This window comes from Crinia signifera, chromosome 2 (assembly GCF_055691185.1).
Source record: "Crinia signifera chromosome 2, ASM5569118v1, whole genome shotgun sequence".
Lineage (NCBI taxonomy): Eukaryota > Metazoa > Chordata > Amphibia > Anura > Myobatrachidae > Crinia > Crinia signifera.
In genome coordinates this window covers 136,196,521-136,218,636 of record NC_139218.1, presented here as the reverse complement: position 1 = coordinate 136,218,636, position 22,116 = coordinate 136,196,521, and the positions used below count along the sequence as shown (strand labels likewise).

Below are 22,116 nucleotides of genomic sequence, written 5' to 3'. Positions count from 1 at the left end.
GTGGATAGTAGGGGTGTGAATAGGTAGGAGGACGCGTTCCGCCGCTGCTCGCCACGCTTCGGGGTGGTGTGGATAGTGGGGGGGTGCCTAAAACCTCATTGTATGTCATTATTGTATACCTAATGGCAGTGTACACCTAATGGCATTGTACAGGTGCGATACAATGCGATTCCCCGGGGCTAAGAGAACAGTGAATAAATTACATAGGAAAATCGCATCGCACGGCCGTTATAATGGCCCATGCGATGCAATTTTCCTACGGTGCCGTACGTAAGAAACTTGGGCGCCGTGATAATACACAAGTACCCAAAGTGCTTTACCATTTTCTTTATAGCTCAAAATACACAACAAGCTTAACAGTAGATATCAGTAAAATACTTGAGTAAATGAAGTATTCCAATACGTAGTGGTATTTGTGACTCACCTGGGTATTTGCCTCCTCGGCTCCTCTTGATGAAGCATACAATCAGCAGGATGAGCACCAGCAAAGCGACTGCACACATGAGTCCAATGAACCAGCCCTGGGTGGCAATGTCTACTTGGTTCTTTGTGTAAGCTGCCAGAGGTGAGCACAACACTGGTCATAAAGGCGCACTATAATTCACACGCATATAGTAAACACTGATCACATGTATAACAAAGAACACAATATCCACACATAGAGGAAAGACACAGATTTGGTAGCATCTATAGAATAATGAAATTCTGAATGTCACAGGCTTGTGGAAGACTCCAGGAAGCCTTGTCTTTAAGCAAGCCAGGCATTGCAGTCCGTTTAGGACCTCTTTACATCAAAGTGGCAAGGTACTGTATGAGGCAGTCAGGCAAAGTCTCCGGAACTCTTGAGAAGAGATCATGAAATCCATTTTATTGCTGGTTGGGGATTGGAGTGGATAGGGAACCGTGAAGTTAGATATTCAAGATAGGAAAGTAGAAAAGAACGGTACTTAAACTCCAACGATGGAACAATAGACAACTGAAATTACTATATTTATGTTGCTTAATGAGGCCATAGTTTTCATATAACATAAATATGATTACAACTCTTGTAAATACTTACATATGAAATTTACAAACATGCACAGGGGTTGATACACATATAATTTCACTTCACTGCTGCACATTATAAAATGATTCAAAAAGATATCTAACATCTGTAAGCAGCACAGATTTTGACACGGAACAGCAAAACTGCAGTCTTTTGTGAAAAGCCGCCCTATTCTCTAAGGCCTGGTACACATGAGAACAATATGTACCAGGCTGATCCACCAGCCGACATATCGCGCAATGCTGTGGTACCACGATGCAATGTACCATGCCATGCTGCATTTAGCAGCAAGGTACAGTATAGTTAATATCTTCTGAGTGATCTTCAAAATGGCCAACCAGAAGCTATCGATAACGTGAGATTGTGCAATCATGTGTATGAATTATACGATCTGTCGTTCTGATTTCCTCGGAAGTGACATATTGGACCGACGTTGTCCTGGTGTATACCCAGCCTTACTAGCTATTTCAGAATGAACTAGGCTGATAAACTCCATTTTTCAAACTTTGCTATTTAAGATAACTCTGGTGCATTCTCTATTTTCACCCTGGGCAGTCTGCAGATTCCCAAATTCTAGCTGAAGAGTAACATGGAATATTTATTTATATGATCCTTAATTATTTTCTCCTCTTCTAGTATTGTCATCCCTAGCACTTGTTTTTACCAGCACTTTCATATTGGGCACTATTTCCAATGTACGAGAACACTCATATACGTACAGGTTGAGTATCCCGTATCCAAAATGCTCGGGACCAGGAGAATTTTGGATAACGGATTATTCCGTATTTCGGAATATTTTAATATTTCAATTATGTATTTTGAAGTATCTTGCATGTATGCTGTATAAACACATAATATACACACAAATATATTTTATTACCACATAAAATACACACAAATATATTTTATTTGTTCAAAAAACAAGGTTTCAAAACATGAAACAAAATTTGGGTACTATCTCAGATATTGAATTTGAATGCCAAGCAATCATTTTCTTGCACATATATAGTGCCAGTTACATATCATGTCACCAGTAGTGCTGTTACAAATGTCCCCAGTGAGTTTTTAGCAAAAAAAATATTTTTTATTCACTTTCTGGAATGTATGGTTTTCGGAATAATTCGGATAACGGATACTCGGATACGGGATACTCAACCTGTATATATGTATATATATATTTGTTTATATTATTTTTTTTTAGTTTCCATTTTCTCATTTATTTTTTTATTTTTGCCTATACACAGTTTGAACAAATAAGGGTCACCTTTCTTTGCAACAGGTCTGTGTCTGGCCCAGGTACAGAGTAATTTCGGATTTAGTACATTGTAGTGTATATTATATGCCCCGCCACGGGTAGAAACATAGAACAAAGAGCCTGATTCAGAGATATAGGCAAATGCCTTCGCAGCTGCCATTTGTTACACAGCAATTGTGCGAAAATGTTCAAAAGTTCGCAGCCATCAGGATTTGTACTGAGATGCCCACTCTTGGCATCTGAGATCTGTGCGTAGAAAGAGATTGCTCATAACACATACTGTATTCTGTGTCATAAAAAGCGTCTTTATATTTTCCTAATCATTCCTTTGCAGTTGAAAATGAGTAGGCGGGTTGCTCCTTGTCGGAGCTGGGGGTATGCCTGCACACTAAGAATAATCTTTTTTATATGATCCGAAGATCCATTCCCCACATATGTCAGATCGGTTAGTGGGGGTGCAGATCCCAAGCAGTAACGGGTTTACGTATTTGAGGAAAAGAAAAAAGGACTGTTGTTCAGGGACCGCACTTTAATCAATACACATAAAAATTAACTTTTATTTATTATTCTCTAAAAAATCCCTTTATAGGATATGGTGAGAGGCCGCAGTGAATTTATAGGGGTTAAAATCATACATAACAAACACATACACATAAACACACAGATGGTGTTCTAAGTGGACACAATAGAAGGAAAAGTGATCCTTAAAAATAACCTTTATAATTGAAAATGTCAATATTTTAATCTGGCACTGTCTCAATGTAAGTAGGACAAAAATATATATCCAGAGAAGTATCAATGACTGCTATGGGCCATTGAGATATAACTTTAGCTCCTTTTTTACATAGATGTTTTCCAGAGAAAATCACTTTATGGTATGTACTCAGAATTATGGGGTGTTGAAAATTATAAAGTGGCTGAAATAGGGGCAGGTAAAAGCCTATTGAAAAAATTAGAAGAGGCAGATGTACATCTGCCTCATTGAAGGGACCATGCCTTCAGTCGCATCGAAGCACGTCCTATCAGTCAGGTATATCCAGCTGTCAGTGTCAGTGCTGAGCCCCGGTTCTCTCCCTCCTTGCACACAATGCTCTTCCCCAACTTTGTTTGTTTATACAAACACCAGATCCCCTAGGTGTTAGCAGTGGTAATTGAAGGACAAGTGACAGAAACAGCCCCTAACACACAGATGGTGTTTGAGGGCAGAACTTAGGACAGTGCCCAGTCGGGACAGCTGACCTAGAGCTGAGTCCATCTGGAACACAGCGGTATGATTATGTTGTATATTAATTGCATGACCTCCCATTTATTATAATGTATGCCTCCTCTGCCACTGACCTCCCTGCACGTCACTTGATCCCAGTCACAAACTGCAACATGCCTCCGCAATGGTCTTAACATGTTTGAGCCACCACTCCCCAGTCACCTCGAAAATAAATCATTACTTCGACCACCATAGCAAGATCATCATGGCACATGAGCAGTGCAACAAATACGCATGCTCAGTAGCAAACAATCACCCCATTGCGTGCAACATTGACATTGCCTCCATCTCTGAATCAGGCCTGTAGTGCCTTTAGGTAGAGCAAATGTTCGTGGAACTTAACTGCAAGTTTCTCTACAAATGAATATAAAATCTTTTTATCTGCCACGATTACTGAAGACTTTGCATGAGGCAAGCTATAAGATTCTGGAGGATACTTTAGACCAGTGGTAGCCAACCCAAGCCCTCGAGAGCTACCAACAGTTCACATTTTCCAGACAACCTAGCTGCTGCACAGCTGCACTCATTAATCACTGACACATTTTAAAAGATACACAGATGGAGCTAATTAGCTTACTTGTGATTCTGTGAGGAGACCTGCAAAACATGCATTGTTGGTAGCTCTCGAGGACTAGGGTTGGCTACCCCAGCTTTAGACTGTATTTTCTGTAAGAGTGCCTTCGCAAGAACGTGTGTGTGTGTATTTCGCATCCTTAACAAATGTTTGCAGTTTGCTAATTAAAACTTCCCATAAAATATACAGCTACAGCTATTACAGGACGAAAGATATTTATTGAATGACCAATCAACATGCAAATCTAAACTGGAATCTATCAAGTTTGTCTGTTTAGTAATAAAATGTTTCCATGTGAACTCTATATGGGTAGAAGACCAGAGATACCATATCTCTGCTTTTGACTGAATTAACACAAAGCCCTCACCTGAGCTGGTCTCGAACGTCACAAATGGACTTGTGACTGATTGGCGATCCCGGGAATAAACCCGTACTCTGTAGGTCATCCCAGGGACCAGGTCAAACAGCTGAATTGAGGTGGGATGAGCCTTAACGGGAACAGTTCTGTTCATGTTATTACCTGATAGGAAAGAGCTGAGGATGAACGTCGGCTGACTTGAGATTATGGGATGTATAGGGAGGCCAGAGCAAACGATTCATGCAAATTTAAGACCCACATCCATATACATGGCTCTTGCCATAAACTTCTTTGCACAAGTAATGCCTTTGATTGTTCTGGTTTTATTACAATGCAAACACTACATACAGTAAGATGAAACGCATGCTGGATATATATGCAAATACAGCACCCAATATATTCCATAACACTATACATACAAATCCAAAAAATTATCCCACTGCATTCCAAGAGCTCATGCTGCAACTATCTGCAAACTCGCCTCTAAGGGAATTAAAGCTTCTCATTATACAATTGTCCTAGTCAAGGACAATTATACAGTAATAACACAAAACTACATTTAGCACAAACTAAACTTATGCTTTTAAAAGATATAAACAAGACAGATTTTTCCAGTGTTTCAGACTTCAGTTCTACAAGATATAACTGGAGAGTTCAAAATCTACTGAGACTTCAAAGCCACAACAACCTTTCACCGGCTAAAATCAGCGAATCGGGGAAATTTGTTGCACTTAATATATGTAATTTTACTGACATACACTATTCTGATGCACACAGCTTGACTCCTATTATCTTCTAGCAAAGAGCTTATCTGAAAACTTTGGACGCCACCAAGACAGACTGGTGAAAAGTCGTGCCAAGCACTTTCTATCGCTGTTCCATGGCTCCGCCCTCAATTATTAAATAATTGCACTAAATAATTGATGTTTACAGTACCGGATGTGAGTTTCTTAAATGTATATTTAAAAAGTAATCCCTTCCTCCTTTCTGGCATTGAAAGTTGTTTGAATCAGCTTTCTGTCTGAATGTTGCTATTAGAAAAATAGCCATTCAATTAAAACTGATGCCCAGCAAGATCAGGCTGGTGGCACTGGGAAACAACAATCTTGCCACTTGGAGCTTAATTTCAATCGATCTGTGGATGTTTCAATAATCATATCAGTTCAGTTGGAGCTCTCCATATGTGACAGCATTGTGTAATTCCTCAGTCTGCAAACATTCCCTTTTGGATGAGTAAGCCTAAAGTAGGCATCACGACATCTTTAAAGTAATTATAATATAAATGTAATTGTAATGAAGTGTAGTTCTATGTAGCACACAATACGTATTTAAATTTATCCAATACAGTATGGATCGAAAGTTTGGGCATCCCAGGCAAAAATTCATTTTAATGTGCAAAAAGAAGCCAAGGAAAGATGGAAAAACCTCCAAAAGGCATCAAATTACAGATTAGACATTCTTATAACATGTCAAAAAAAGTTTGTTTTTATTTCCATCATTTACACTTTCAAAATAACAGAAAACAGAATATGGCGTCTGCAAAAGTTTGGGCACCCTGCAGAGTTAATACCTTAACCTTAATACTGCCCCCTTTGGCAAGTATCACAGCTTGTAAACGCTTTTTGTAGCCAGTCAAGAGTCTTTCAATTCTTGTTTAAGGTATATTCGCCCATTGTTCCTTACAAAAGTTTTTCAGTTCTTGAGATTCCTGGACTGTCTGTGACGCACTGCTCATTTAAGGTCTATCCATAGATTTTCAATTATGTTGAGGTCAGGATATTGTGAAGGCCATGGCAAAACCTTCAGTTTGCAGCCTCTTGATGTAATCCACCGTGGATTTTGAGGTGTGTTTAGGTTCATTATCCATTTGTAGAAGCCAGCCTCTCTTTAACTTCAGCTTTTTCACAGATGGCATCAAGTTAGCTTCCAAAATTTGCTGGAATCTTATTGAATCCATTTTTCCTTCTACTCGTGAAATGTTCCCAGGCCACTAGCTGCAATATAACCCAAAATCATGATTGATCCACCCCATGCTTAACAGTTGGGCAGAGGTTCTTTTCATTGAATTCTCTGCCCTTCCTTCTCCAAACGTACCTTTGCTCATTCCGGCCAAAAAGTTATATTTTAACCTCATCGGTCCACAGAACTTGATTCCAAAATGCATCAGGCTTGTCTATATGTTCATTTGCAAACTTCAAACACTGATTTTTGTGGTGAGGACATAGAAGAGGTTTTCTTCTGATGACTCTTCCATGAAGACCATATTTGTACAAGTATCTCTTTATAGTGGAAGAGTGTACCCCAACTCCAGTGTCTGACAGATCTTCCTGGAGGGATTGTGCAGTCAAACGTGGATTTAGACTTTTTTTTCTCACAATCCTGCGAGCTGTTCTGTCTGATATTTTTTTGGGTCTTTCAGATCTTGCTTTAACTTTCACTGTTCCTGATGACTGCCATTTCTTAATTACATTCCGAACAGAGGATATGGGCATCTGATAATGCTTTGCTATCTTCTTATAGCCTTCTCCTGCTTTGTGAGCATCAACTTTTCTCAGTTTCAGTGTTCTACACAACTGCTTAGAGCATAGGTGTCAAACCCAAGGCCCGCGGGCCGAATCCGGCCCGCCAGACCAAATCTACTGGCCCGCGCTGCCGCTGCCAGTCTGTAAAGCCGGCTGCCTTCTGAGAACGCTAGCGCAGAGCGTTCCCAGGAGTTCAGTGCGCTGCCCGGCGACGTGCGTGATAACGTCATGCCGTGCACCCTGCGCAGTACGCTCAGGCAAAGGAGCAAAGCCTGAGCGTGGGGTGTGGGTGCGGTGACGGCTGGCCTGCCCTGGCGCGCGACGGAGGGGGGATCAGCACCTTTTGCGGAGCCTGCTGCCACACAGCATTGAAGTAAGTGCAGCAGTGGCTCTCACTCCAAATAATATATGTATGATGCTGGCTATGGTGTGACACACCTGCTGCAAGCTGCAGCACAGAGTCTTGTCACATGGTGGCTTGGTGGGCTGTATTGCTGGTATATGAAATAAGTATATTTCATATACTTATTTATTAAATAAGTACATTAAATATACTTAATTTAATATGCCACCAGCAGCCCACCAAGCCACCATGTGATAGTTTTGGGATTCACTTCAGAGTCAGACCTTGGTTGACATGGATGGGATGGAGACCTTTATTGGAGGGAGGGTCTCCATTTCCCCAGAAATCCTCAGCTTGAGCTGACTAGTTAAGGGGGGTTAAGGGGGGCAAACAGGGCCGGCGCCACCACTAGGCAGCCTTAGGCATTTGCCTAGGGCGCCGGCCACTGGAGGGCGGAAGTTGGAGCAGCTGTCCCCCCCTCCACCCCTGTCGCCGCCGCATCGCCTATCGCCGCCCCCCGTGGAGTGACAACCGGCCCTTTGAGGGTGACCAAACTGCTGATGCGGCCCCCGATGAATTTGAGTTTGACACCCCTGGCTTAGAGGAACCCATGGTACTGTGTTGGGGCAAGGTCAGATGAGTCTGGGCTTTTAAAACCTTTGAGATTGACATCACCTGGTCTTTCCAGACAATGATTGAGAACAATCCATGCTATAAACTCTGCAGGGTGCCCAAACTTTTGCAGACGCCACTATTTGTTTTCTGATATTTTAAAAGTGTAAATGATGGAAATAAAAACCAACTTTTTTTGACATGTTATAAGAATGTCTAATCTGTAATTTGATGCCTTTTTGGAGATTTTTCCATCTTTCCTTGGCTTCTTTTTTGCAAATTAAAATACATTTTTGCCTGGGGTGCCCAAACTTTCGATCCCCACTGTATGTATACTGTACGTACTTCCATCACATCCATCATCATCAACAACACGGAATATGACACTAGGCCTATAGAACAAAGGTAAGTATATTTCAAAATTGGATGCATCTCTAGACCTGTGTCAAAAAAACTTTACACGTGATTGGCCCTGATACACCACTTCAGTAATGGGATCTTAAAATTAATATATATACTCAACTCAAAATACGGCCAAAAGCTGTGCACATGGGTGTGACTAATTCTGTCCCATCCCATCTATATAAATTCATATACAAATTCAAACTAATAGTGTAGTACTTCACAAACAAACCAATATGATTATATGATATATACAGATCACGTGGAAAATATGATCTATATATATGTCATCTATGTTCTTTTAAATTACATTTTTATCAGAAACTATTACATACACTGGACCTTGCACTATATTTTGGTATATACGGGAATATCATACCATTCTTTCTAGATGGTTATATCTTAAAGCTTATTTTTAACATCGGTGTTGTATTTCTTTTGCTATTTACTGGTATAACAGCATATATGCCCCTAGTAGCATACAACGTAGAGATTCCACCAAAAGCCTGTTCTGCTATAACCATATGTATAATATAACCAATAGGAATAATACAGTACACCACTGCCTGTGCACTCAGCTGAACCAATGTGAGGAAAACACCAGAAACACTTGTAACATTGACATAAGCATGTAATCTATGTGTAAAAATAGCTTATATTTCATATTTCTCCATTAAAAACCAATTGTTTTCAAACCTTATTACTGCAATATGGACTTTCCTGGTGAATAATAGAGACAGATAATATATTAAGATGAAGGCATCAAGTATGACTACTGAACACAGAAGCAAAGCATATGTAGCGCAATGCACAGCAATCAGTTGTATTTTTATATATGAGGTGACAAGACCTTCCTTTCACTACATGAATATAAATAATGAATGGACAGCTACATGGAAATAAATGTGCATCCAAGCATGTACATTGCCATAAGTATCTAGCCACCTTATATATAAATATAAAACTGTATAAATTAAAACTGTATAAATAAAAAAGGAACATGTTTCATAAAATCATACACATACTGTAGACATACATGGGAACTTTCAAAACTATCTGATCCTAGTGGTTCTCAACCTCGGTCCGCATATACCCCCACCGGCAGGTAATTCTGTGTGGAGGCCTGGAAAACAAATGCTGTTGGGGGTACTTGAGGACCGAGGTTTGGAACCACTGTTCTATCCAAATATATACTTCTTGTATGTGGTTGAGAAGACACTAGCCTTGGTAAGGTGGATGGAACTTGGGGTGGGGGCTGTTCAGGCCTGTACAATAGGGATGATCACAAGCTTGTTGCTAAAATTAAAACAATGATAATTCCCATGAATGTCTATATATTTAACTTGATCGATTTTTGTAAGCTGATATAAAGCAAAACAGGCACTCCAGGAGTGGTTTTATTATATTTCCTTTTAAATAAAACCATGTATTGGTCAGTATGACTGTATAGAGCTTTAGTATGGTAAGCTACTGGACACAAAGCAAACATTTTTTTCACAATATATCAAAACAATATAATGTGCAAATATATCTGATAGGCTTAGACTACATCACAATCAAATGATAAAGAAAATTTTGCTGTGGAAAACCAAGTCGGCTTTGGCAAAAAAATAAAAATTCACTACTTTGATTTATGCAGAAAGATCACCAGAAACATGGCTACAGCAGCCTAACCAGGACCTATCACATTTGGGCCAATGTCGCTATATCATTTGCAGCACTAGAGAGTTCTATACGGCCCTTATTCTGAAATGTATTCATATAGAGAGTAAAAAAATAGATAAAAGAAAAGATTTTGTAGGCACTGCTAAGGAAATTGTTCTTTACCATATATTTTATAGAGAAAATGCCAACTAATTGTCTGACTGTGACCCATCACTAAGGCCTAAGAACCAGCTCCTGAAGTGCCTTCCTGATTTTTTGTGGATGCGCGGTGTGGCAGAGGCTGAATGTGGGTGGTAGCTAGCAAATCCATTCAGGCTACACAAACTCCACATGCAGAAGTGATGCTTACTGTCAATATACTCAACCATAAACTCAGAGCCGGGCCCTAAGTTATGCATCCAGGTGATGTTTGCCCAGTGGCTGTTGGGCATAGCTGTGATGTTCCAAATAGGTTGTTCTGTTGTGGCTGAGAAAGTGATTTACAACAGTTAGAACCAACAGCAGTTTGTATTGGCAAAAGCCCCAGTATGAAGGTTGTTGTAGACATGACATGAAATAATAAACATGGCTTAGACCTCACTATAAATTCTTCTTTACTATTCAGCCTTCACCTCATATAATGGACCACAATGACTAAAACTAATATATCAGAGCAAATAAATAAATACTACCGTATCTGTAGAATGCTGAGGAGCTATAAGATTATATACTGAAGGTATTATAGACAAGGTTGTGATCATGGGAGGGAGATACTACTACACACCGTGGGCCTCCTGGTAGTAACACCATTACAGGATGCTGTAGCTCATCTTCTGGGACACAGAGCTACTGTAAGTGCAGTTATAATGCCAAAGATAGTAAGTTCTAGCAAGGCATGGGATCTAGTAGTCTTAGTACATTTCATATAGGGCAGCTTGGGTTTTGAAGATTAATGGCACTTTAATATAAGTTGTAGGGTCTATCATTGTAATTTATTTGTGTTTATCATGCTGCCAACTGACAATGTTGGTCTCAGCCTCACCACAGTTTTTATAGTGTCCATGTTTATAAATGCTACTGCCTGTAAGTAACACTTTCTGTTGAGGAATAACACTTTTTTATTAATGAGTGAAATAGTCCCAAATTGAATCTTTGCCCATATTAAAAACCACCTGATGATACACCAAGGCTTAAAGTGGACCTGCTTCCAGTCACTAATGAAAAACAACTCACCTGTAACTTAGAAAAATGGAATAAAACTGTATCACAGTTTTCCATTTTTTGTTATTTTAATTTAAAAAAACCATTGTTTTATGTGTCAAAGATTCCAGTATGGATTTAGGACTGGCAGGTCAACTTTAATGGTCATTAAAAGCACACAGGTTTTATCTAAAAAGGGCTCATAGCTCTGTTTTTGGCTCTATCTAAGGCAGGCATGGCCAAACTGTGGCCTTACAGCTGTTGTAAAATTACACATCCCAGCATGCCTTGCCATAGTTTTAGCATTATAGACAGAGATTTTGGGGATCTGCACCAGGTATTCGGGAAATGGCATCAAATTTAATTTACTCTCTGATTTGCATGACCTTTCACTTATTGACCCTTAAAGGCCCTATTGTGTGTTTCGCATTCCCTAATAGCAAAACTGTGGCAAGGCATGATGGGACTTGTAGTTTGATCTAGCCTGAACTAAGGCACACTAGGCTAGATGCATTCTATGCTAGTATTTATTTAATGGTGACAATAAAATGGATCCTTGTTAAGGTCTGGTACCTATTTCATGGATGGTAGTCACAGTTGTCTGTCTGCTGTCAGTACCAATGGTGGCAGGGACGGCTTTTGTAGTGGGTTTGGTTGTGCTAGTTGTAGTGAGGACAGTACTGGTGTCACTAGGAGTGGTTGGGGGAAGAGTTGGCATTTCTGTGGGAGCATCAGTGACAGGTGCTGGAGATGTGGGAGGAACTGAGAACAAGGGAAGAAACAGAATGAAAAGAGAGCAGAGAGGTGCACGTTTTCCAGACACAAAGAAAAATTATCACACTTCTTGAAATGTATCTGTTACCACTCAGAAACACAGGTGCAAACGCAGATTACACACTTGTCTGTGTGTGTTCCCATTTAAAATCAAATCTGTACAAACAAATGAGACAGGTTGAGGTGTTTGTAACAATATTACTCATCCAGACACTAGAGGATGCCACATAACAGGCTCTTAACAATAATAATAACATGGTAAACAAGCTAGTTCCAATCTGCAACATCTCTGTACATGACATGCAAAATCAGTATGTGCCAGAGTAACTAAAGGCTTGTAATGAATAAACATTATCTAAGTGTTTCCTATTACCAGCACTTGTGTCATATATCGCGTCTGGTTATTATCAAGACCATTTATATGTAGAGACATTGCCAAGTGTGCGGTAAGACATAATGCATGTACTACAGCTACAAATACAAAATATGTTGATCATGAGTGGACAATGCAAAAATCCAGCCACTCCAAGATAAAAGATGATATAACAGATATTACTAAAATACTGTAGTGACATTTAGACATCTTGAAAGTAGAAAGAAGGAATTTCAACTAAAAAGAATAACACTTCATGATGTCAGCCCGGTGGCTGGACCATGCAAATTAAGCACTTGATCATAACAAATAATGAAGCCAGCATGCAAGAAAGTGGTCCAGCAAAGCACACCCTTTACACATCACTGCCGATGCTTGTTTTTCCAGCTCTGAGTCTGTATTTACAGTTGCAAGAAAAAGTATGTGAACCCTTTATAATTACCTGGATTTCTGCATAAATTGGTCATAAAATGTGTTCTGATCTTCATTGATCTTCATTCAAGTCACAACAATAGACAAACACAGTCTGCTTAAACCACTATTATATGTTCTAAATGTTTTTATTGAACACACCATGTAAACATTCACAGTGCAGGGTGGACAAAGTATGTGAACTCCTAGGCTAATGACCTCTCCAATAGCTAATTGGAGTCAGGAGTCAGCCAACCTGAAGTCCAATCAATGAGACAAGATTGAATGTGTTTGTTGAAGCTGCCCTGCCCTATAAAAAACACACACAAGTTTTGAGTTTGCTATTCTCATGAAGCAATGCCTGGTGCGAGCCATGCCTCACACAAAAGGGCTCTCAGAAGACCTACAATTAAGAATTGTTGACTTGTATAAAGCTGGAAAGGGTTACAAAAGTATCTCTAAAAGCCTTGATGTTCATGAGTCCACGGTAAGACAAATTGCCTAAAAATGAAGAAAGTTCAACATTGTTGCTACTCTTCCTAGGAGTGGCTGTACTGTAAAGTTGACTGCAAGAGCACAGTGCAGAATGCTTTATGAGGTGAAGAAGAATCCTAGAATGTCAGCTAAAGACTTATAGAAATCTCTGGCACAGCCTACTGGCACATGTTCCACTACTGGCAAAATATTCAGTAGACAGATGAAATCAAAGTTGAGATATTTGAAAGGGACACATAACACTAAGGCCATTATTCTGATTGAGTCAGACGGCTGCGTGTTCGGTCGGACGGCCGATGTATTGTGTTTGCGCATGTGCAGAGGCATTTCTGCGTATGTGCTAATACCGCGCATGTCCAAAAACGGCGTTAATTCCATACAGAAAATGATCGGTCGGAACAATCCGAGCAGGGGGTGGAGAGGGGCGTGAAGGGCTGTTTGGACTCATTACCATATGCGTACGCCCCGCGTTTCATGGGCGTTCCCATGAAAATGCTGGGCGTACATATGGTAACCCGGCCATGACGCACGTGTGGGGGGCGGACAGCTGCCCGCCCATATCCCTTCTTTCGCACAGAGAAATGTCCGAGTGGTCTGGAGCACTTGGAGCTGTCTGACAGCTCGGAGGATGGGGGAGGTTCCCACAGATGGGGGAGTTGTTCACATGAAACAGCCACTCCCGGTGCGTTTGCTCGGCGTCTTACCACATTCGGACGGTGTGAGCGATCCGTACGGTAGGCGGGGCCAAAACATTTGGTGGCCGTCCGAGTCAACTACAATAAGGGCCTATGTGTGGAGAAAAAAAGGCACAGCACACCAACATCTAAACCTCATCCCAACTGTGAAGTATGGTAGAGCGGGCATCATGGTTTGGAGCTGCATTGCTGCCTCAGGGCCTGGACAGATTGCTATCATTGATGGAAAAATTAATTCCTGTCTAACAAGACATTTTGCAAGATAACTTAAGGCCATCTGTCCACCAAGTGAAGCTCCACAGAAGGTGGGTGATGCACCTGGACAATGACCCAAAGCACAGAAGTAGATAAACAACAGAATGGCTCAACAGAAGAAATTATGCCTTCTGGAATGGCCCATCAGAGTTCAGACCTCAACCCGATTGAGATGCTGTGGCATGACCTCAAGAGAGCGATTCACAAAACACATCCCAAGAATATTGCTGACCTGAAACAATTTGGTAAAGAGAATTGGTCAAAAATTTCTGCTGACCATTGTGAAGGTCTGATATGCAACTACAGATGGAGCTGCTGTCATTGTTGTTGCCAGACCATCAGCCGCTGGTATCTGGCAGCTGGCACGTCAGCAAATGTAGACTTGCGAGTGTCTCACACACTCGTACGCCCATTGCCGAGAATGGGGCTGGCGCGACGCGAGCCGATCAGATGTATAGAAAACGTTTGGTTGAAGTTAGGAGTGTCAACCAGTTATTAAATCGAAAGTTTAACTTACTTTGTCCACCCTGCACTGTGAATGTTTAACATGGTGTAATTAATAAAACATGAGAACATATAACTGTTTGTGTAGTGTTAGTTTAAGCAGACTGGGTTTGTCTCTTGTTGTGATCAGAACACGTTTTATGACCAATTTATGCAGAAATCCATTGCAACTGTACATCAGACAGACAGGTGTAGCCGATGTATTTACTTACACCCCCATGATAGCATTGAGATGAAAGTTGACTGTAGTAAATGCTAAAGCTGAAATACCCTATTTGTACATATTGTAATAATGTAAATAAGTGTTATACATTCAAAAGATAATTCAGACCTGATCGCTATTGTGAGAATTCGCAATCCTATCTATTATCGAATGACTGTGCATACATACATATCATTGCACGCATGCACAATCCAATATAGCGACAGAAAAAAATAAAATGTAATTACAACACCCTTGCAATTTGACAGACAGAAGTCATCATTTGTGGGTGGACACCTGACATTTTCTGGGAGTGTCAGGAAAAACGCAGATGTGCCAAAGTGTTTTAGGGGAGGACATGTCTCTGTCGCAGAGTTGTGAAGGGGTCAGACTTTCTCACATTTGCACAGACTAGGGAAATCATTCGATGGTGAGTGAATAGCATATGGATTTTCAAAGATTTGCATAGGGCGGGTTTTCTTTCTGTCTGGGTGTACTCACAGTCATCTGCAAATTTGGAGAGGAGTGATCAGGTCTGAATTAGGCCCAATGGCGGGTATCCAATTAGCAATATTTTTTGTCACTCAGAAAAAATACTATTTTCTTCCGAAAACACACAGGTTAAGGGGGGTATTCAATGTCAGGGTCACGGCAGTCAAGCTTGCTCGACCTCCGTGACCCAGTCCCGTTCTCGGTCAGCTCTCCCGAGAACATGCAGGCGGGATTCAATGTCCCGCCTGCCGGGGACCGAGAAGGGGGCGTGGCCGTGAGTTGCGTCTGGGAAGAGGCGAGCTGCAGCCGGCAGCTCGTCACTTCCCGGCCGTTCTCGGCAGAACGAGCCCGACAGCTTGTGATGTCGGGCTCGTTCTGCCGAGATACCCTGCTCAATGCTGTCGGGGAAGACAGCATTGAATAGGGCCCGGCGTTCATCTCCCCGACGGGAGATGCTCGCCGGCGATTGAATACCCCCCCTTAGTGAAATGAAAATAGTGCAGGTGAAACAAACTCCACGATAACTTGTGTCCCCCTGCTAATTGGATAGCCCCAAGTGAGACAATTACAGCAAGTGATTGGATACCTCCCAATGTCTTCACTTCAAATGAGATTCATTTTCCATATAAAATCTACTTAAAAACAAACACTTCTCAACAAAAATAAATACAAATCTTCTTTTCAGCAGTTATCCAAATAATAATGTCAATTGAATTATGTGAGTAGATGGCTGCTGCTTTACATATTATAGCTGAAGGGTCAATATGTAATCATCTCACCAGAAGCATTTTCATCAGTGTTTATCATTGCATCAGTGATCTACATGCACAAGTGTTAAGCTTCCTAAAATTTGTTTCTAGGGATGCATCTTTAGTCTATTTAGATTGCAATTCCGTGAACACAAGAGTGACACATCTTCTCTTGCACTTATGCAGCCATGCAGGATGCATTTACACTGGTTCTTGTGTAGTTACGCATACAGTATGCATCTGAATTGATTCCATGCAGTCAATACTTTTGCACATTCATTTTACCATTCATCTAGCAAAGCGAGATTATTGATATATTGTTATTGATATAGTGGTTCCCATATAACCATGCAGCACAAGTCCAATATTCAGATGCACAAGTGATACTATATACGTAGAACCCGCTGGGAAGGAGGCCCTGGAGCTATTTCATTTACCGTGCTATTATGTCGGAGAATGTCAGTTCTTGCCCCTGAAGCTGGGTGTTTAGTCATGAGAATCTGCAATTTTCGACTTAAGTGCCTGCCATGATGCTGCTTGCACTGAGCTAAAGGCAGAAAACAGCCATGCGGTACAAGTGTAGTCAGGAGGGGTGCGAGGGGAAATCCTCTGATCGGTCATAACAGAACAATTAATTGAATAGCTATTCAAAGTGTTCCAAACTGAATTGACCCCAATGAGGCATATAAGTTCCACAAAGCATATGTATTAGGTATGCATACATTTAAATATATATTGCATAATCTATTTTAAAATAATAATAATATATATACAGTATTTTAGGCAAAAGGCATTTATGCTTGCTGGAAATATGAAATGCAGCCATAACCTCTGCTGCAATGCCACCCGGAGAGAAGGATGCTTAAGACGTGAACACCGAAGTCCTCACAATCCCCTGTTCTGTACATTGTTGTCATTTCTGGCAATGGTGCCCTGCCCTTCTGAGTGACATCATGTGCTCAGTGCTCACTGTTACTGTGCACTCGAAAATGAAGGGAGGTTATAGAAATGAATAAGCCATAAACATTAACTGAGCTTCACTGTTTGTTGTTCTTTTCCTCACATCTGTAGTGATCAGTACTTACTGATGCGTATTTGACCGATAGCATAGGTGAGCGTATTCCACCGGTTTCGTATTTAGCGGCCGTATACACGGGCCCTAAATACAAATACGAGTCGGCAGCCTACACGGATCAGTCAGATCCATGAAGGCTGCAGTGTAAAAGAAATAGAAAAAAATAAATAAATATAGCCAAATGGCCGCCTAACTGGAATGGCTTATGCATTTGTATTACTTATTTTGTAAATACAAAAGTGCCATGAATACAAACGTAGTAAATGGCAAAAATACTTGTAGGCAGACGGATTTGCATACGACGGCCTACCAATACATCTAAAATAGGCGTATTTAGCTTAGTAAATTTCGCCCATTGTCTATAACAGTTCCTTCATTTCTGACCAATACACTACAAATATCGTTTCTGGCTGGGCAGCTGAGGGGAGTGCCAATCACTTTAAATCTGCATCAGGCATAGAGACATTTGCATTATCTTCATGTTTTGGTTATTTTTCCAGTGAATTACAAGAAAGATCCATCTTGGATTATTGTTTGATTAAAGATGATCTGGTTTCGTTTTTGCTTTGGTTACAAATGAAATACAGTACCTTTCTTAGAGTAAAAGAAGAAAACCTGGTTTAATGCTGCCCAGGGCCGGTTGATGTTCATTTTGTTGACACAAATATTTCAGTACAGAATAGAGGTATCTGGTTTAACAAAGCCCAGGAAGGACTATTGCCGTAAAGATTGCCTTTTGCAAGAACATTCTTGGAAAATATGGCTGCTTTGAAAGACATATAACAATGCAGAAAGCTTTAATCATAAGCATGCATGAAACCCCATGCATGTTACCTTGATGGGTTACTACTGTACCTGAAGTGGGGGGAACTGCAGATCTCACAGAAAGCCAAAAGTAGGGAAGAATAAGGGGAAACAGAGAAATAGTGGAGCACATAAACACGCAGATCAGAGAAACAGTGAGGCAGGCAACCACCAAGACCCATGATACTGTGTATGGCTAGGTTTGTTGCGGCCTTGCATATCGAGTTATGAATGCCATCATTGAACTGAGTAACGTCACTCTAGTGAGTGGTTTCTGTTTATTAAGTTGAGCATGAAGCACGATAGATCAATTAATTCGCATATTTCCTGCTATCTGCCCATAGTTTTATCTTTCCTATTACCTGACCGCTTCTGTTTTTCTTGTTGAGTGCCATCTGCTGCTGTTACCCACCCAGTGCATCCTGTTATGTGCCCGCCGCTGCCGTTATCTACACGCTTCTCCTATTATTTACTGAACTTTGTCAAATTTAAAACAGCTGCTTAAACGCAATTTATACCTATGTGAATTTATAGTTGAGGGCAGAGTAACAGGAAAGAACCATAGTTCCCCAACTTGGTCCTCAAGAACCCCACACAGATCATGTTTTCCGGGTCACCCAGCATGTGTGCTGTGTATCACCAACTGTCACATTCTAAAACTCCACAGGTGACCAAGAAAACATGAACTGTTAGTGCTCCTTGAGCACTATCAATATCAATGAGTGATATTCTTGGTATCACTCGTTACAAATGATAAATGGTGCCCCAGCCAACTCATAACTGTCATTTTTAGGAGACTATTGGCTGGAGCACCACTTATCCTTTGTAATGAGTGATAACAAGAATATCACTCATTGATAAATATACCCCCTTTCCCCCCCCACTCAACCGAGTTATGAAATCACTAGATTTAGGAAAAAGTGAAAAGTGAAATAACATGTGAGCTAACAAAGGCTCATCTGCTAATACATGCAGAGTATGCATTCTTTATTAAGAAAAATATATATTTTGTTAATGCTGTGATCATCAAGTATGAGTGTTTTAAGAAAATGTGTACCAGGCGAAGTTTCATACCTTCATCCTGCTTGAGGGGAGTTTCAGCTGTGACCGGCTTACTAGCTCCAGCCTGAGTCCTTGCAGTCAGGGAGAAGTAATAACGTGATATTGGGTCTCTCCTTTTCACTGTGTATTTTGTCTGGTTTGGGGACAGTGTCTCAGTCAAAGGTGTTGATCTTCTGCTCCCATTGACTGTGTGAGGGAAACGTAGGGACCATTATACAGTAAATACTTTTTGAAAAACCTCCTTTGTTTATTAACACAATTATATAACTTTTACTCATTAGTAGCAGCACTGTCTGAAATATGCACCCAATTATTTTTTGCTGATACAATCACAACTTCTAATAAGCATCGTAAGCTTTTATGTGGCCGTACTTGAGAGCTGTTGGGATTGAAAACACTTTTAAACTACTACCTTACCTGTAGTCTTCGCTTATTTCTAATTATGTGCAAATGCTCTTCCTACTATAAAAGTCACTAATTATTCTGAATTATTAATTACTAAAGTCTACACCTCAATGTCTCATTTTGAGCTATATTCTATCAATGATATTGATCCTTTAACACACTTCCCAACTTTGGATCTTCCAATTTTTGTTTCTGTCAATCATCTTGTTTTAAACTCATCATCTCCACATGAATAATTGGGCTCACTGTAAAATGTAATACCCCAGATCTCAATTACAGTAGATTGGCATCATGTTCAATTGACAATTTGAAGCAATGAGTTTTATGCCGAAATCTGGTTGGCTGTAATCAAGTCTTTATTTTGTATCAAAGTTTATAATCCTTCCACCATTTTTAAACCACGGCCATCATTTATCTCAAATGTTCTAAGCTTTTGAACTTGAGAGAAAAAAGCAGCCGAAAAGCATACTGTACTGTAGCCATCCCTGAAGGCTTATCACTCACATGCATAGTAGTACAGGTTGTACGCAGTTAGATTTCCATTGGGATGTTCTGGGGGACTCCACTCCACAACAATGACTTCCTGGTTTGGTTCACTGACTCTAAATGTTTTAGGCTGACTGGGCGCTGTAAGAAAGGAAAGTGTGTGAGGGTCATAAAACAAGATGACACTACAGTAGCCTGCATATCTATCTATCTATCTATCTATCTATCTATCTATCTATCTATCTACATTATATTTGAAGCCTGTGACATAGAAACTACACATTGCAATGACATGACAGCAAATAAATATTTTAAATAGACAAGACTCTTTGTATGGCCTGCATAGATCTTCACACCGTTACCTGGCAGAACACTTCATTTTGCAGCTGTATCCCAGCACTGGTTGTTCTATATCCAACAAATCTTTGCAACATAACAAGATTGCCATAAATGTGTGTCAGCCACTGTAACTGCTCCGTGACAGATAAGGGAGCACCTACCTCCCTCTGGTGTGGTGAACTCTTTAATATCACTCTTCGGACCATCTCCTCGCCCATTCACTGCCACCAAGTACAATTTGTAGTTGCTGTAAGGAATCAGGAATGACACGACCCCTCGCACACGATCCCCGATAAAGCTCTGCTGCTGCTTCTTTCGGGAGACCCAGAGACCCTTCAGCAAACTACTCTCCCTCCAGTAGTATGCCTTTGAGATACACAACCCAATTATTTAATAGCTAGCTGTTTATATTTTAGTAAGGGGTACATTTTATAGGTTGTCATTCAGAGTTGTTATATTGTAGTGTTTAATCCATTTTTGGTTAATCCAGGAGGCAGATTACTGGTTAGTTACACTCGGGCTCAGTTTGTAAGAGTTTAAGTAAAGTGAATTTACATGCTGGAAATTCCACAAATGTTAAACAAATCATTGGATTTCCACATAGTGCAAGGGGAAGTTATAGCATCCCCCCACCCCTTTTCCCTCCTCGGATTAAGTATTAATTATCAGTTGGAGGTTAATCAGGAGCTGGAGGTTCTGCTCACTCTGTATTCCAGGAGACTTCCTTGGATAGAGGCAGGGGCCACGCGGGTCCATTGAAGGGAGATGGCAGTGCTGTTCATGACCCTCAATCTAATGTCAGTTGGTGCTGCCTTAGGATCTGAGGGCGAAGGAAAGCTTTAAGCAGGCCTACATATTCCATACTTGGTTTAGTCTTACACTGAGTAGCGGATTTAGGGTTGAGAACACAACTGCAAAGTCCGGCCACCTGGCCAATTTTGTTATTTTTATGATTGGTTATAAGCCCTCATTTGATGATAGCCAATTTAATAAAATAATAATAAAAAGCCACTATCTATGACATTTGTACTTATATTATGTTTACATATTTACTAAGTACGACAGCTTACAGGTTGGCATCTGATACAGTAAAGTGAAAATATTAAGTAGTTACTGGCACAATATCGGGTCAACATAAGCATCCCAGTAACACCCCCAAACAACTGCAAGGACCCCTACAAGATTGACTACATAGTCAAAATTTTATAGAAATGTAGTCCGAATCAGACAATGTTCTGCCACATTCGATGCCGATTTGTTGCCGATGCGAGCCCCGGGTTAGTTAGTATGGAATAGCAAGTCTATCTTGACTATCTCGCCTGTAGAATCTACTTGGCCTAGGGCCAAATTGCAAGATAGTCTAAAGCCCCATGCACACTAGGCAATATTGTTAAAAATATCACTCAGAAGGGGGCTTCTGAGCGATATTGTTCTCAATATCGTCTAGTGTGGACACTCAATACCCATGTGTCATTAACTATAATTGATATCTAACGAACATGTGCCATGCAAAGACATCACCTGGGATATCAACTGTGAGAACATGTATTGCTACCAAATTTTTAATAATACCTTTACAAATGCCTTTTTTTTTAATTTTTTTGAGGGAGAGGGAAAAATATTATTATTTTAAAAGTAAATTCAAATATTTTTTCGGTACTCTTTACTTAGAAGGGCGCCCACGATTTTGATCGTGGGCATCGTTAGTAAAAAATCTCGGGCATCTCGGGCATTGAATGCACTAAAAAATCGGGTGCGATCAACCGACGAGAT

General features: G+C 40.5%; 1 protein-coding gene across 17 annotated transcripts in view; it reads right to left on the bottom strand.

Annotated features, from left to right (window-relative positions):
• Window positions 1-22,116, bottom strand: part of NFASC (neurofascin) — a 139,557-nt gene that overhangs the window by 11,032 nt on the left and 106,409 nt on the right. For 5 of the 17 annotated variants that reach the window (XM_083172910.1, XM_083172911.1, XM_083172905.1 and 2 more), the window contains 9 exons: window positions 21,048-21,163; window positions 20,505-20,709; window positions 20,023-20,145; window positions 19,126-19,299; window positions 18,103-18,117; window positions 11,796-11,984; window positions 10,393-10,509; window positions 4,509-4,661; window positions 425-556 (listed from right to left, as the gene is read on the bottom strand). In XM_083172910.1, coding sequence (XP_083029036.1) covers window positions 425-556; window positions 4,509-4,661; window positions 10,393-10,509; window positions 11,796-11,984; window positions 18,103-18,117; window positions 19,126-19,299; window positions 20,023-20,145; window positions 20,505-20,709; window positions 21,048-21,163 — 1,224 coding nt within the window. The remainder of the gene's footprint in view (window positions 1-424; window positions 557-4,508; window positions 4,662-10,392; window positions 10,510-11,795; window positions 11,985-18,102; window positions 18,118-19,125; window positions 19,300-20,022; window positions 20,146-20,504; window positions 20,710-21,047; window positions 21,164-22,116) is intronic. The other 12 variants (XM_083172918.1, XM_083172921.1, XM_083172917.1 and 9 more) reach the window with 8 other exon arrangements.